Source organism: Camelus bactrianus, chromosome 4 (assembly GCF_048773025.1).
Source record: "Camelus bactrianus isolate YW-2024 breed Bactrian camel chromosome 4, ASM4877302v1, whole genome shotgun sequence".
Classification (NCBI taxonomy): Eukaryota; Metazoa; Chordata; class Mammalia; order Artiodactyla; family Camelidae; genus Camelus; species Camelus bactrianus.
In genome coordinates, this window is record NC_133542.1 from 74,710,509 (window position 1) to 74,727,550 (window position 17,042).

A 17,042-nucleotide genomic window follows, 5' to 3' on the forward strand; every position below is an offset into this window, starting at 1 on the left:
GACGAGCAGAGCGTGGCCCCTGCCTGGCTTTCCTGGGCCTCGCGCACCTGAGCCTGCAGCTCAGCCCCGAAGGGCTGCCTTTGTCTCCGCATCGCGTGTCAGCCTCATTCCCCTGGTGACACTTTTCTCGGGATTGGGAACACGGCCGGCCCCCGAGCCCCGACTGAGCTCTCGTGAGCCCCAGCTGAGCACTCACACTGGGGCACGAGGCCGACGTGTGAGCAGCTCGCCCCTCACATCTCCTGTCCTGGGCCCCAGATCTGGGAGGGGATGGATGTTCTCAGGGGGCGGCTCTGAGCCCCCAGCCTCCCCTCTTCTCCCTGGGGACTCAGGACCCCAGCCACAGCTCCCTGACTCCTTTCCTCCCGCAGGAGAGGCCCCCAGACCTCAGCCCTGCCCAGCCCCTCCGCAGCCTCAGCCCCACAAAGTCCCCATCTTGGAGACAGGAGGCCCCCCCATCAGACCCAAAGCCTACTCACTTTCTCAGCTGGTCCTGGGGCCCGCCGTCCTGGTCGGAGTACGGGAGGATGCATCCGTATCTAGAGGAGGCCGTGAGGGCGTCACATCTACCGTACCTGCTGTGACGTCCGGTGTTACTGGCTGACCCCCCGACCAGGGTGGAACCCCGGGAGGGCAGGGGTTTCCATCTGCCCCAGTCACTGACTTACGCCAAAGGCCTGAAACAGCGCCTGCGCACAGTGGGGGCCCCGTGTGTAGCCCCGAGTCGGCCCCTTACAGCTATCTGAGTGGGCTCAGCCAGCGCCCAGTGACCCCTGCTCTGGGAGGGCCCCCGCCCCGCGACGGAACCCGGAACCTCCTTCACAAACGGAAGACAGCCCTGCCCAAGGGCGGGGGCTTCTTCGCGGGGGAGAGGAAACCCTCAGGAAGAGCCGCACGTGCCCCGGCAGCCCTTCCCGCAGGGCCGGGCACAGGGTCGCGCCGTGCACGCTCACCCGATGTCCTGCCAGCCCCGTGCGGCCGGGCCTCTGGGCAGCCCGGCCTTCACAGGCGCAAACGGAGCCTCGGCGAGGTGAAGTGGCGCTCCCAAGTCACACGGCCAGGAGGCGGGCGGGGGCTCACCTTTTGAAGAGCAGGTCCAGGACCTGCTGCGTGGTGGTGAAGGCTCGGTAGGTGCACAGGAAGATGGTGACATAGGAGAGGTCGCTGCCCTGGAAGGCAGGCACCAGGTGTTCCACCAGCTTCTCCAGCGTGCCCGCCTTCACGGTCCGCACCTTGCACGTCTCATACAGGTTCAGGGCCGACTCATTTTCACACTGGGGTGGGACAAAGAAAAATGGATGATCAGTGGTGGCGCCATGGCCCACTGGGAGGGCGGGGGCTGGGGCTCAGAGGACCTCCTCAGTGCTCAGTGACTGCCGACCAGAGCTGGGACACGAGTGCCCCCAACAGGAAAAGGTTCTCAGCTTTCAAAGCAGAATTGGAGGTGGGGGTGATGACAAATACTCACACCTTCAGGTTGTCTTATTAACTGAGTAATGACAGCACCTCGCTGTGTTAAGAGTATTTGCCCCCGCCAAGCCCTAGCAAAGCAGCCCCATTCTAGAGACGAGAAAACCGAGGCTTATCCTGGGGCAGGAGGGAGCAGTATATTAGGACACGCAGGCTGTGCAGGGCAGCACTGTGGAAATGGCCACGGAAAGGAGTCACATTAAGGGCCAGTGCAGTGAAAGGCTCAGTCACGGTGGCAACCAGCCTCCCTCCCGAACGTTCACATCTGTCAGGCTCCCGCTCTGACCTGGAAGGGTCACAGGGCTGCGCTCCAAGAGAGCAAGTTGCAGAGAACCGTATATAGTAGAACGAGCCCTTTCTGGGTTAAAAAAAAAAAAAAAAGCCCTAGTAAGTACGTGATGCAAGGCTTGGAGGAGGTGTGCAAGGACATTTAGGCTGACGGGTACCAGGGACAGCTGGGGGCAGTCGTTAAAACAAGAAGTACAGGGGCAAAAAAGGCACAAATGATCCCAGCTTGACACGAAGTGAAAATAGTACGAAAATGTCTTTTTTTGATGTTCACACATATATGTGAAGAGTGACTGTGCACTTGGCCAAGCCCAGGGCAGGACGGTAGGGGAGGGCTGGGGGCCCAGATTTCTCTGGGAGCAGAACTGGGGCCCCGCGGGCAGAAAGCCCTGGAAGGGAGCCCACTGGGGTGGCCAGGGCGGCCCCTGGGTCTCAGGCCTTCTCGGGGGCCCTGGGGGTGGAGGCCACCCGCTGCACTCACCCCGAGCCGGCGCTGGCCCTTGCTGGCGCCGTGGTGCGCCTGCACCTTGCGCAGGGAGACAGAGTAGATGACCCCGCCGACCAGCTCCTCGCCGATCTCCTGCGTGGGGCTCTGCAAAGACAGCGCCCGGCCACCGGGCGGGGCGGGTGTCAGGGCCAGCCCGCCTGGACTGCAGGGGGTGCCCCCGGGCTGCCTCCTGTTGTCCAGAGGAGGCAAAGATGGATGGCCACAGAGACCACCGGTCCAGAATGCAATGGACCACAGCTGGACAGCTGTGGATTAGCACTGGGGCAGGCGGGCACTGACCCCACCACTCCCCTCTCCCCACCAGCCACGAGCCGGGTGGGAACAAGACGCGCCCACCAGGGTTCTGACCCCATAACAGCCTGCTCCTGCCCGGGCGCCCCCACCCCTGCCCCATGATGAGTACTGTTAAGTGGTCGTTTCACAGATGAGTACGCGGAGGCCGAGGAAAAGGCAGCTGTCCAAAGCCGTGAGGCTGCAGGTGAAGAGCAGACCCAGGACCCTCAGGCTCCCCCGGGGCCTGAGGCCTGCGGCCCCCTCACCTCATCCGCCCAGCCAACCCCCTCACAGCTGCCCAGACCCTGGAGTCAGCCTCACAGGTCTCGGGCAGTTGCGAGCATCCTCGAAGGCCACAGCCCAGGCCACTTTCTTCCCTCTCTGCTCATTCATGCTCTTGTGCCTTCTTGGGCAACAGAGGAGTTCCCAGTTCCCCTTTCGTCATCACGTGCGTGGGGACAGCACAGCAGACGACAGTGCTGGCACCTGGGCTGACGATGGGGTTCCACAGAAACCCAAAACCACGGGACTCAGGCTGGGCCAGGAAGGGGGGTCATCTGGTTGCTCCCTGGACCCCGGGCAGAAAGGCTCTTGTTTTAAAAGGCAGCCATCCCTCCCGCTAGGCAGGCTGGCCTGGAGGGGGCATCAAGGCCTGGCCAAGGCCACTTGTCCCCCACCTGCCCCTGTTCAGGGAAGGGGCGAGCCTGCCGTGGGGAGGGGAGACTAGGAGCAAAGACACAGGCCTCTGAGAGTTTAGGGAGGAGGTGGGAGGCGCCAGCTGGCACCAGGCCATGAATCACACGGTCAGTGCCAGTAGCTGGGAGTACGGGTCACTGCCCCAACTCAGGGTGGGCGTGGAGCTCAGAGAAGGCCCTGTGAAAGTGCCGACTCAGCCTGGGCCTCGCCGCAGCCCTTCCCTAAGGCCTCTGGCCTGAGCTGGGCCTCTGGGCAGGAACCAAGTGCCCAGCTTCCTATGAGCTGTACCCTCAGACATCAGCCCACCTGGGCAGGGGCTGGGAGCCTGGGCCTCTTACCTCCTGCCTCAAAGGCTCTGGGAGGGCTCTGGGAGGCCTGGGAGCCATCCTCCGGAAAGCCACTTCCTCTGACCTGGGGCCGCCCTCCCACTCTGGGCATCATACCAACGGGAAAGCCAGTGCAATCACACTGGGCCTCCTGACCCTTCTCTGCCTCTGGAGAGAAAGCCAGGCGTTTCTTGGAAGTTAGCAGGGAACCCACAGGCAGAGGTTCCCCACACTGAGTGCCACCTCCTAGGCCACAAACCCCAACAGCCCACGCTTGGGGAGGTCCAGCCCTTCCGTCAAGGAGGGGAAATTCCTTCTCCCGAAGCAGAAAAACTGAAACAGATGCTGGCTTCCCCCACTGCCTCACACAGCCCTCCCCCACCTAGAAGAGGCCACAGTGATGCTGGGGGCCTGCTGTCCACCTGCCAGACCAGGGCCCTGTCCATCCCTGCATCTCCTCAGGGGTCCAACCTGTCCCCTGCAGAGGCTGCTGGCCCACCTGAAAGGGCCTGTCCCTCTCCTGTGGATTCCAGCCACATCTGGTCCAGCTGGGAGCCAGACAGTTTCCCAAGCGCCCAAGTTGCTGGCAGCAGCTTGGAGGCCCTGTGCTGGACCTGCCTGCCAGAGGGCACTGGACTTGAACCCCATGGGAGCCCCCACAGCACCTGGCTCCCAGCACGGCACCATCGAGGCCTGCTGGATGGATGGGCCCCCTGGCCAGGCCAACCCAGGGGAGGACTTGCCGCCCCTGAGCAGGTCTAAACAACGGCGCTGCAGTGAGCCATTGGCCCCACTGGCGGCAGAGCAGCTGGTCGGCCCTGCCTCAGTGTCATGTGATCCCCCAGCCCTTCCACCTCCCTGAGGGGCCCCTTTCTGCCAGCCGGGTGGGGGGGCAGGGAAGGACGCTGAGTGCCACACATGCTGGGCCAGGGGGCGTCACCGCCCTGTTGCACAGATGGGGAGCTGCTCCCGCTGGCGCGGCGCTAACCCTGTCCTCTCCGGTCCCTTTGCAGAAGCAACAGCAGCAGGAACAAATCAGACCCTTAGAGCAGTGCTGACAGCAGGCACTGCTTAAGCCGTCCACCCAGAGACACCAGAGCAGGGGGCTCTAAAGAGAGCTGCCTGGGTCCTGGGCACAAAGGGGCAGAGTGGGACATCTGCTCTCTGCTCCAGGGACAGAGAGGAAGCAGCCGACAGCCTTGGCATCTGCCCCTGGTAACCCATCCTGTTAGCAGAGCAGACAGCGCACAGGCCCAGGGACAGGCAGCCTAAAAGGACAGTGCCAAGTGCCACCAGGGATGCTCTGGCAGGGTCTGGGGGCTCCTGGGGGAGGGAGCAGCTGAGCAAACAGCAGATGCCCCAAGGGGAGGCGTCCATAGGGCAGCACCGAACTGTAGGGGGAAAGAATGCCACGTGGGCAGCCGTGTCCTCAGGGGACAGATCCTCCAGTCCCACTCCAAGCAGGTACTCAATGAAGTTCCCGGGGCACTGCGAGGCCGTTGGCAGCTGGGCCTCGCACACCCTGTATGGCCTTCCTGCACTTGATTGTTGGGGAGGGAGGGTGGTGCGGGGCCTCTAGGGGAGCAGAGGCTGGCGGAACAGGCACCAGGGTGCCCGGCACCCACTGTTCCTGGGGGCGCCCTGTAGCCCCAGGGACAAGAAGACGGCCTGGGTGGCAGCTGCTAGTGTGTCACCTGATCAGCCTTCTCAAGGTGACGGGCCTGCAGGATGCCGTGTCCCCAACTGCCTGCAGCCAAGCCCCAATTTCCTCAAGGTAGATAACGGGGTCTCCAGGGGCCGATCCCATCCGTATTTGGGGATAGACCCCAGGGGAACTGCCGAGCCTTTCCCCAGCCCTGCCACCTCCCCCAGAGGGAGGCTTGTGACTGCACACCCGGAGGTGGCACCTCCTCCCATCTGATGACCCGTCCACACCCGTTCAGCTGTCCACTTCCTGTGGAAGCTACAACCAGGGGCCACGCGGGGCCTCTAGACCCACAGATGTCCTCAGCTGCAGACCGGTTCCTCCTAAGGAGACCTGGCCAAGGCCTGCGGCAGACGGAGGAGGACTTGAGCCCAGACCATGGTCTCTTCCCTGGGCTGCGCGTGGAGAAAGCTGGGCTCACTCAGGTGGGCCGGGGTTGGGGGAGAAGAGCAGTGGTGGCTCCAATCGCAAGGCCTCCACGTGCACAAGGTCACTGCTCTGGGGCCTTGCGGCACCCTGCTGAGCTGCTGCCCAAGTCCATGGAGTCATGAAGGTCACCCGAGGCTCTCACCCAGCCAGCTGCCAGCACCCTGCAGCCATGGGCATATGAGAACCCCCTCCAGGGCCCACCAGACCCCAGGGTACTGTCTTTCATGGAGGGCTCTGGCTCCATGGAGCCCCACAGCCCTCGGCCTCAGTGAGCCTGCCTGGGAGATGAAGGAAGACCCACAGCTCTAACAGGGCGACAGCGAGGGTCACGAGAGGGGACACCAAGAGCCCAGGAACGAGACCCGAGGACACTGTTGTTGGGTAGCTGATGGTTGACACTGGGCAGGGGAAAACCTCCCAGGAAACCTGCCAGAGGCTCTGGGAACCTGGAGGAGGGCCATGTTCAAGGGAGAGCAGGTTATCCTAAATCTCTGCGGAGAGGGGAGAGCCAGGCCTGCAGCTTCCTGACCTTGGAGCCAATACACCAGAGGGATCAGGGAGCAGAGAGAGCTGCTCAGCCTCTCCAAATCCCAGGCTCCCAGGACAGTGTGAATACAAAGTCGTGCACCCATTTTACAGAGGTGGAGACCAAGGCCCAGGGGAGATGGTCAAGGAGACAGTGTCCAATTTACAACAGCCAAGACATGGAAGCAACATAAATGTCCATCGACAGATGACTGGATAAAGAATACGTCATGTGTACACACACACACACACACACACACACATACACACGATGGATTATTATTCAGCCGTAAAAAATATGAATGAAATAATGTCATTTGCAGCAACACGGATGGACCTATAGATGATCATACTAATTGAAGCAAGCCAGAGAAAGACAAATATCATATGATATCACTTCCATGCAGAATCTAGGAAGAAGGCACTCATTCACAAAACAGAGATAGACTCACAGACATAGAAAACAAACTTATGGTTACCAAAGGGGAAAGGGGAGGGAGGGATAAATTAGGAGTTTGGGATTAGCAGATACAAACTACTATATATAATATAGATAAACAAGGTCCTACTATATAGTATGGGGAACTATATTTAATATCTTGTAATAAACTATAAAGAAAAAGAATGCACATATGCATATGTACATATAGATAACTGAACCCCTATGCTGTACACCAGAAACTAACACGACATTATAAATCAAATATACTTCAATTAAAAAGGCAAAAAGGACAGAGTGTCCAGAGGGAGGAGAGAACCCAGGACTCCTCAAGTCCAACTCTTGGTTCATCTCTTAGACTGTAGTATGCCCAACAAGGCAGGAGAACAAAAAGTCCAAATGTACGTGACCCTCCCAGTGTGGACAGGGCCCCACCTTGGGCCTGCCCCCACCCTCAGGTGGGGGTCCTCCACCCTGGGCCCAAGGGCACGCAGAGGACCCTGGTGAGGACTCAAGGTCAGCCCTGGATGGGGGTGGGCCACATTCCAGGTCCCCAGGCACCGCTGCCCAGAGGAGGCCTGGGCAGGGGACCATACAAGGTGCCTGGCTGGCAGAGCAACCAGGGAGCTCAGTGACCCCAGAAACTGGAGTCTGGGGACTAGCCTGTGCTGAGCCCCTGCAGAGGCTAACCCATCTCCCCAAGATCCTGCCTGGCCAGCCCGAGCCCAGCTACTCATCAGTATTTAGAAGAGAAAAGTGCCTCAGGTGGGGATGGGAGACCAGCCCTCGCGCCGGCCTCGCCCACCTCGTCCTCCTGCCCATCCAGGACTGGGTCCTGACTGTCAGGCCTGCAGGGGTCAGGCCGGCAAGGGGGCGTGGCCAGTGACAGCTGAGGAGGGTGGCCTGGCCCAAGGGGGTGTAGGCAGGGCTGGCTGAAAGTCCAGCCCCAAAAGCAACCCTGCCGGCCACAGCATCCAGCACAGGTGGGCACTCCCTGGATGCCAGGCCCTCGCACACTCCTCACGTTTAACCCTCCCCACAACTCACTTGATGGGTGAGGAAAGCTGAGTGGGGAGCTCATCCCAGTCAGGAGCCAGGAAGAGGCAGCTGGGGCAGGGCCTATGACTCTCATGTCCCATGGAAACACCGAGGCCTCGCTCCACTGGTCACAGCCACAGCCACAGCCTCAAAGCAGAGTCTAGCCCCTGGTCACACAGATGCAAGCGAGGAACCAGAGACAGGATGCACCTCCTCAAGTGGCCCAGCGGCAGGTCCCAGCTCCTTCGCACCCGCACCTCTCCACAGACCGGGGGTTGGTCGGGGCTCCTGTCATGGGATGGCAAGGCACCCATAGGCCCAAAGCTGGCTACAGGAAACAGACTTCGGAAACACCTGGCTGACTGGGCTGGCAATGTCCTCTTGGAGCCCCGGGCATGGGCATTTCTCTGGCACCTTGTCAGAAAACACAATGGTGGCAGCCACCGCCTGTGTGGCTCGGACACCATGCCAGGCCCTGTGCGGACTGCTTGTCCAGCTGCCTGTCTTTCAATCCTCACCAGAACCCTAAGCAGAGGACTCAGCATCAAGTCCATTTTACAGATAAGGAAACTGAGGCCTAGGCACAAGAGCAGGTATAGGGTTACAGGCGGCTGAGCTGACGTTCCAGCGGGGCTCTCTTCCCTCCAGAACCCAAGTTCTTGACTGGCATGAACAGTTCTGCCCCTCAGTTCAAAAGGACAAGATTATGCCTCTAAGGCATGACTTCAGGGCTAGCTGTTTAAACATCCAAGGGTTCCTTGGGGAGCAGAGGAAAACGTCCAGGAAACACTCACTCCCAAGAGGTCCCCCAAGGCAGGCCCTAATGCTGGGTGCTGGGCTGGCCAGGGGATGGAGGCAGGGGGTGCTCAAAGTTCTGCTTCTCCTGCACTGGGCTGCAGGTTCAACTCCCACCTCCTCAGAACTGGATAGTGGTAAGTCCCTTCTCTGAAACTGTGTATCTAGGAACACCACGTTTCTAGGCCTGGGAGGCTGGATGCTAGAGCCTGAGACCTAGTGGACACAGCCCGGTGCCACGCTGCGGGGGCTGTCCGGGCCGCCAGTCCTCAACTGCCTGGGTGCTGCCTCCTGAAACCACACCCACCGGCTGGCTCGGAGGCTGCCGCCGGCCAGAGCTAAGCCTACTCCAGCCTTCTCGCCAGCATTCAAGACGGGGCCTGGAAACAGCCAACTTCCAGGCTGAGGATCGGGCCTCGTCCCTGGGCGTCAGCAGTCTAACATGTCCCAGGGCTGACCCCTACCACACACTTCTGCTCCAGGGCCATCCCTGAGCCTCCCGGGCAACAGCCCAGCGTGCTCAACCCAGAAGCGCCCAGGACCCCGTGCCAGCCAGCCTGGCCTCCTCTCTCTTCTTCTCCTGGGGCCTCGGGGAGTCAAGCAAGAGGGGAACCCAAGGGTCCGTGGAGGTTCGGCCGGTGGCAGTCAGTCCCCTCTTGAACTTGACAGGCTCCGCAGCTACAGAGTCAGCCAGGAAGTCCTCCTTGAAGGTTACAGTACACAGACGCAGACACACGCACCTATCTCTGAGCCATGCCTCTTGGCCTAAGGCTAACGAGCCCTGGAGGTTAAGCCGAAGACCGGCACACAGTGTGATCAAGAGACCAGACAACAGGGGAAGGAGGAGGGGAGGCTGGAGGGAGACGCTCCCCTGCGTATCTCCTCCTGAAGATCAGAGAAGCCTTCCTCGGTTCATTCCACCCACACGCTGCGCTCAGGGCTTGCGGGCATCCTGCCTGGGTCGGAATCCCGCCTCTGCCACTCACCAGCTCGGTGAGTTTGTGCAATCGAATTACCCTCTAGTGCCTTGGTTGGTTCATCTGCTAAATGGATGACGGATAAAGCTGACCACAAAAAGACATAAAACGCATGCAACCTACTTAGCACAGGGCCTCCCACACAGTGCTGGTTCATATCAGTTAGTATTTAAAACCTTTAGGGTCCAGCTGGGGGCTTGTTTCTTCCTCGAAGCTCTCCCCAGTGTCTTTTGGCCCAAAGCACTTTCTCCTTCCCTCTGGTCTATAGGCATCCCTACCCTCCATTGACAGAGGAGGCTTCTGGGCTGCCTGGGCCTGGTTCCATTCCTCTTCACAGCTCCACCGTCTGCCCCATCCTCCTCTGATCCCTGAGGGCTCTTGCACACAATTGGCTCCCCATAGAGAACACAGCCCATGTTCAACTCCTGGCTGCATCTCCTTGGCTGTGTGTATGTTTAGATCAGGGACTTCACTTCTCTGAGCTCCAGTCTCCTATAAAGTGGATTTGGCACCTACTCTGGAGGGTAGGTCAAAGCCAGCTGGAATGAGGGGGTGGTGTCGGCAGCCAGTAGGGACTCCAGACTCCAGAACTCCTCTGGCCTGGCTGAGGCAGCTGCCTGCCCGGAGGCAGGGGCATAGGCCCGCTGACCTCCAGAAAGCACAGAACCATGCACGCTGAGCTAGGTCAGCAGTGGCTTGGCTTAGAATCATGGTGACGAGCAGATGCCCAGATGTGCAAGGACATCTGGCAGCCCAGAGAGGGAAGGACTGGGTGGAGGTCTGGTAGGGAAATGGGGACTTGGGAAGGAAACAGAAACTGCCTGGTGGTTTCCAGACAGGACAGGGACCACAGGCGGGCCGCCTCAGCTCTGGCAGGCTACAGCGACCAGGAAATCGGCCCCAGGATGGGGGGGGGGGCGGGGGCGGTGTACTGGCAGGAGGGACAGGGACTTCCCCGCCCCCTCCTCCAGCGCATGGTAAATGGTCATTGTGTTTGGTTTCCGGCAGTGGCCTCCTCTCCTGCCAGGACCCTGGTTTTCCTGCCCCAGCCAGAAGCTTCCCCTTTGATTTCTAAACAGCAGACCGTGGCCTGGATCTCAGTGCTGAGGCCAGTGAGGGAGAGCAGTGGGGAGGGGGGAGAGGTGGGGAAGAGAGGGAGAGGGGAGATGAGGCAGACCCCTGAGCAGGGACAGGGCTCAGATCCGCCTCTCCCCTGGTTCTGCAGGGATGCAGGGTGGGGGAGTGCGGAGAGAAGCAGCGGCCCGCCCCTGTGAGCAGTGAGCACGCAGGCTGGACCCTCCAGCACACAAAGCCCAAGTAGCTGCCAGACCTAATGAAAGTCAGATGAGTGCTGGGCTGGTGTCAGGCCTCCCACCCCCCCCCTCCCAGGGGTCTCGTTCCAGCTGCCAATGGAGACCAGAGCTTGGTTGGATGAGGGTTCCCCCACCAAGAGCTCCCTCCACCCCTTGCCTTCCCCTGACTCTGGGCGGGGAGATGCGCTCTATCTTTGGGCATCCAGGCCCTGTCTGGGCACTGGGGATGCACAGAGGCACAAGACTCAGGCTGGCAATTATAATGCGTCCAGGCCCAAAGTGATGAATGCGGGAACACCAAGGGGCCCTAACAAGCACGGGGGCTCAAGAACTCCACTAAGGCTCCGGCTCGGCCAAGACATGCCTGGAGCCCTCTGACCCAGCAATGGCTTCTGTCCAGACCCAAGCCTGGATTCTGCTACCTTGGCCGCAGGGAGTCAGAGTCAGGTGGACAGTCGGATGGGAGGGAGGGGGCACTCCCTCCCCCATGACCCACAGTACCCCCTCCTACCCCCACCCAGAGCACTAGAAAGAGGAGTCCACCCCCACCTAGTTACCCCAACCCCATCCGTGATAGGCACACACTGCCTTCTGAATCCTTCCAAATTCAGGGTGTCGGTGCATTGTCTAATCAAGCAGAAGTGAGTCACCCCGCGGCCTGAGAGGCCGTTGTCCCAACCTCCCAGCCAGGACACTTGGCCCCAGAAGCTGAAGCCCCGCCTCCCCAGCCCTCAACATCAGTGTCCACTTCTGACACCAAGGCGGGCTGTCTAGAAGGCCACTGTGGTCCCAAGGATTCTAGGAATTCACCACCTGTACTTCCTAGCCAAACTGCCTATGCAGGCCCCGGGCTGGCTACGTGAGTGAAATACGGCCCAACCTTGCTGTCGGGGAAATTCAGACTCAGTGACTGCCAACGGGAATAGGCCTACCTGGGCTGCAGGGGCGCGGGGCCGACACACTTGGGCTCGGCGAGGGCTGGTACTGGGACCGACAGAGGTGGGCACGAAGAGCCGGTTCTGGTCCCTGGATCAACTGTGTGGCAGCCCCCACGCCCACCTGGCTGCCTCGGGGTTGGCGCAAGGAGGGGGATTTCTGCGGAAGGATCCTCCCCCTTGCAAGGCCCCCCCAGGCTGGTTGGGTGGTGTGACCCGCTAAGGACGCTGGGCCCCCACCCACTCCTCCCCGGGCCCAGCTGGCTCACCCACCTCCAGGCGCGGCAGGTCGGGGTCGAGCTGCGTGAAGCTGTGCAGCACCACCGAGCAGCTGTCGGGGCCGCCCACCTCCAGGCGCACCGCGTCCCACACGCTGCGGCTCCGCCGGGAGCCCGGAAACAGCGGCTCGGCGCCGCCCGCAGGCCCGGCTGCCTCGGCCCACATGCGCTGCACCATGGACGGCTCGCAGCGGCGCGGGCGGCCGGCCGGGCCGCAGGACCCAGGGCGGCGCGGGCGCGGGCGCGGGCGCGGGGCCGGCCCGGCGCGCGGCGGGGGCGGCTGCGGCCCGCGCGGCTGGGCGCTGCCTGAGCTCTGCGCCCGCGGCCCGGCCCCGCTGAGGTCAAGCCGGGGGCGGGGCCGGCAGCGTGGAGGGGGCGGGGCCAAGGGGCGTGGCTAGAGACACCAGAAGGGCGTGTGTACGCGTCTGCGCGCGCGCGTCCGCGGGAGGGCTGGGCGTTTGCCTTCTGCTGAACGCACGTGTATTTGTGTTGCGCGGCTGTGGGTACACTTTGTGTGGGTGCGTGCGCAGGTGCAGTGCATGAGTTGTGTAGGTGTGTGACTTGTGTACATGTTAACGTGTGGACAAGCGGTGGGTCTCCACCTCATATAAATCCCAATTAAACCCTTCCTCAGCTCTGTGGCTTTGGACAAGTTGCTTAACGTCTCTGAGCCTCTGTTTCTTCATCCAAGAGGATCACACTGGGTAACTGACGTATAGCACTCAGCCGGTGCCTGTGCCTGTGCCTGGCTGCGTGCTCCTGAATCCTGGAACCGTGACTAGGTCCTCCGTGCACATGTGCATTTGGAAGTCCTGAGGGTTGTGGTGTGTGTTTAGTGGAGGGGGGAGCGGGGCCTCTGCCGGCACTATTCCACCCCAAGGAGGTAGAAATGAGACTGCGGAGAAGGGGCAGTCAGGGGGTGAGGGGGAGAGTCCAGACCATGCATCACCAGGTTGGGGCCTACAAACAAGAGTGAGGGGTCAAGAGAGGCAGATCCCAGCTGAGTACCTGCCACTGCTCTGGTCCACTGATGCCATGGTGGCTTGGCACTCATGGTCTCAGGGAAGCGGTCAGGGTGGCTATGAAGATGCTGAGGGCTGGGGAGGAGGCAGAGCTAGGGAGCCTCAGCTACTCCTTCTAGAAGCCAGTGAGGAGGCAAGTAGACAGACGAATGAACAGGACCAACATACTGCTGGGGCCTGGGGCTCCGCCCTCAGCCCTCACAGAGCCCTGCCGCAGTTAGCAGCAAGCTACAACCTCCCCAGAACCGGTTAACTGGTTCCACACCACTGGGCCTCAGCTTCCCACCTGTAAAATGAGAGGGCGGGTCCAGCCCACATATTCCATCTTGCACACCCACTGTGTGCCAAGCCTCAGCTATCCGTGGACAGTGGGGCCCCAGCTGCTCCCACCCACTTGTGAGGCCACCTGCTGGGTGGTCCTCCATCGGGCACAGGCAAGGCCTTGACAAAGATGCACGGAAGACAGTTTGGTGGTTTCTAGGGATGGCATTAAAAACGCTCATACCCTCTGACTGACAAGCCCACTCTTTGGAATTCACCCTAAGGAAGCTTTCAGAGGTGTGGACCTGGATTTCTATACAAGGATGTTCATGGAAACCTCGATGACACCTCAACTGCAACTCGGCCAAACGAATCCACTCAGACACCCTCTAACTGACAGGACCCTGCACGCTGTTACATGCCGTGGTAAGACAGCGATGCAGGGAAATGCTGCTTTCACTGTGAAGTCAGAAAACCAGGATTCGGGACGTGCTTTCAGAAGTCGACCCTGCACGCCTGCATATGACTAGAGGGACATACTATGCAAAAGTAAGGGTGGTTGTTTCTGGGCGGCGCTATTCAGTTTTTCCTTTTTACTTCTTGGAATTTTCTCCTTTTTCTAAAATACTTTAGTAATTATGCACATGTCATGATAAATGCTGGGTTTTGTTTTTTGTTTTTGTTTTTGTTTTAAAGCTAGATGGGTAAATTTGGCTTGGGGTGGAGATGCCAGGGAGGCTGTTTAGGAAGCCCCAGGGGAAGGTGAGGTGGGTAGGGTGTCTTTAGAGGAAGGAGGTCCTCAGAGAGCCACAGAGGGGTGACCTGGACCCTGCTGCTGCCTTAGGCCAGCCACTCCTCCTGGGGCCGAGCTCTCAGTGCCTGGGGACTCCAGCACCTGCCTGCCTCACTTTATCTCTTTTCTTTGGTCCCTTTATCTCTTTCTCCCAGGGAGGGGCTTGACAAGCAAGCTCGCACCCATTTAACAGCTGGAGAAAGGGGCCCATGGAGGCCAAGTGACTCCTGAGTGCACCAATGTCACCACCTCTCTGACCTTGAAGGTCAAGCCGGCTGGAGTTAGGAGGGCCTGAGCAGGCTGGAGAGGCAAGGAGCCTCATCACCACCCTAGACACAACACAGTCCGCCAGGCTGCCTCACCTCTGACTCCCTGGGCACCACCTACATGGTGGGAGCGGGTGGGGCCGGGGAGCGGGGCTCTGGTCGGTGTCTGTCCCCTCCCTTCCTTGTTCACCCCTGCTTTGGGCTCCCCTCCCTGGTCCTGGCAGGCTGTTCCCTGCTCCAGCTGCATGCACACGTGTACACACACATACCCCTAGTTCCCAGGTGGCAGTGTAGCATGGAGGACAGGTTCTGGCATTGAAATGCCTGGGTTGAAGCCTGGCTCCATCCCTTTCTTACTGCGTGACCCTCAGTCGGCACAGGTGGGGCACCTCCAACCACCCCCAGGGCTGGCTGGCAGGTGGAGATTTTGCCCACACCGTTAGCAACATGGGCTGCGAGTCAGCGGACGCCTCCTGCGTGCGAGGTCCTCTCCCCAGCCCACCAGCGTCTCCTCTCATCATCGTCCCCTAAAGCTATGGGGTAGGCCTCTCACCAAGGGCAGGGCTAGCCCCCCAAAGAGGGGACCAGGACAGAACACGCCACCTAACGGGAGAACCCGTAGCCACCCAAGAAGTGCTCTTGCCAAAAACCTAACCTGAATCCAACCAGGCTCTGCATGGAGGAATTTGGCAGAGTTACAGGGGACTGAGGACCGTGTTAAGCACATGTGAGGATGCATCCCCACGAATTCCACACTGGGAATCAGCACAGGACAAATCTCTCGGTTTCTTCAACAAATACATTTCAGGGGAAAAAACCAAGGAGAAACTGTAGACTAAAAGAAAGTTGAGAGACAGTAACCAAATGCAGTGGATTCTGAATTGTGATTTGAACAGGGTAACTGTTAAAAACAAACAAACAAACAAAAAACAAGCCCTAAGAAACAATTGGGGTTGTTTGAACACTACTGGACATAGCTGACATCAGTTCTGGAGTGCGATGGTGGGATTTCAGTTACTGTTAGAGTAACATATTAAAACACTGATGGATGGAACATCGTCCCTGGGATTTATATAAAGATCGTGTGCTCTGGGGAAGGAGGGCAGGACGTGGGTCCAGTAAGAGAAGACACAAGAGTGGCCCCGCACTGGTGGTCAGTCCGCTGTGTACCTTTCTGCGATTTTCCCTACATTCATGTCTATTTGGAATTTTCCAAAAAAAGAAAAAGAACAGAGTTTGCGACTCACTCTCTGATACTGCCAAGGCTCCCAGCCATCACAGAGGAAGGGCAACACTCTCCAGACCCGGGGCCAGTGCGACACCCGGCCAGCATCACCATTTTCCGAGTCCCTCTCTCCGCGCCTGGGGCACTCGTAGCATCCTTACACCACCAGGGTCTGGGGGCTTACAACACACAGGGCCCGAGGCAGTGGGCAGCTGGGAAACTGAACCATGCAGTTCACATGGGGCTGGAGACAGCCCTGGGGACCTCAGGTGAGGCTGAAATCAAGGCTATGCTAACCCTGGCCCTTGGAGGGTCCACTGGGAGGAAGAGAGAGCACAAGGCACCGTAGGGAGTGTGGCGCTTTACAAACTGGTGTCCCTCCTTGCCTCCCTCCTCCTGCTCCCAGCTCACCCCACCCCCAGCCATCCCAGGTTCCCAGCCTTTCCCTGGGGAGCGCATCTGCCCTTCCCCGGGGGGGGGGGGGGCACAAGCAGCCCTGGAGAACATGGTTGTACAGACCGCTGCCGCCAGCGCAATCCTTCTAAACACAGGAAGCTTAACAGACAAGTTTCTAGTTGACAGTCGGGAAGGGAACCAGGCCTAATCTAGCCCATACGTGTGTTTTGTTTGGCTTGCAAAGTGTTTTTCAGTTTTGGAGCCAACAATAAAAGGTCAGGTGATTTCATCTAAAAATCCACATTTCCCGCTGCTCCTGTAACTCTGGACAACCCAGCCAAGCAGGGTCTTCTTTCCCGCAAGACAGGAGGCTGGGCGGGAGCTGACGGGTGCTGCCCTCTCCGGCCAGGCCATGTGCTCGTGGGTTTGCCGTAGACCCCACTGGGCCTCCCCTCACTCGCACCTCCAGGTTAAGATGTGCTCAGGCCAAACCACTGGGGCCCCATCTCCTTCCCACTGTCATCCCATTGGTCCCCCTGATGCAAGACCCCAAGACAAAAGACCAACAGTGACCTCAGCGTGCATCTCTGGGTCCTCTCTTGCCACACCCGGCTAGGCTCACACAGAACCGCTGTAATCCCCAGAGCCTCACGCCAGCCCCTCTCTGCCTGGCCCAGTCCTCCCACTTTGCACCCACCTCTTTGCCCTGCACATGATAGATGATTCACAGGGAATGGGGTTTGGGCCGAGGGTGCAGCTCTGGGGAGGCCTGCCAGGCACACAGTGGCTCAGAGTGAGAATGGGCTCAAGGCAATGTCCAGGTGACAAGGGCCTCGGCCATCACCTCCTCCAACCTGGGCTCAACCAAGGTGATGGAGGCAGCTGGGGGCCCAGTGAGGAATAGCAGTCAGGTACCCAGACTCAGGTCGGGCCTTGATGGAACACTTTCCATCTCTCACTGGGCAGGTGGAGGTCACCCCGCTCTGTCTTTTGTGGTCTATATTTAGAACCTGGGGAGTTCATGGAGGGAGTGTGGCCTGGCCAGGTTCCTTGGGCATTTCCCTGACCTGACGTCACCATTCCT

The 17,042-nt window shown here is 59.8% G+C and overlaps 1 protein-coding gene across 12 annotated transcripts in view; it reads right to left on the reverse strand.

Moving 5' to 3' along the window:
* The window catches only part of RALGDS (ral guanine nucleotide dissociation stimulator), a 62,060-nt gene that overhangs the window by 27,730 nt on the left and 17,288 nt on the right, over window positions 1-17,042 (reverse strand). For 3 of the 12 annotated variants that reach the window (XM_074362489.1, XM_074362488.1, XM_074362483.1), the window contains exons 2-4: window positions 2,240-2,350; window positions 1,081-1,274; window positions 480-578 (exon numbers count right to left, since the gene is read on the reverse strand). In XM_074362489.1, coding sequence (XP_074218590.1) covers window positions 480-578; window positions 1,081-1,274; window positions 2,240-2,350 — 404 coding nt within the window. Of the gene's footprint in view, window positions 1-479; window positions 579-1,080; window positions 1,275-2,239; window positions 2,351-11,990; window positions 12,245-17,042 lie in introns of those variants that run through there. The other 9 variants (XR_012506592.1, XM_074362487.1, XM_074362485.1 and 6 more) reach the window with 9 other exon arrangements.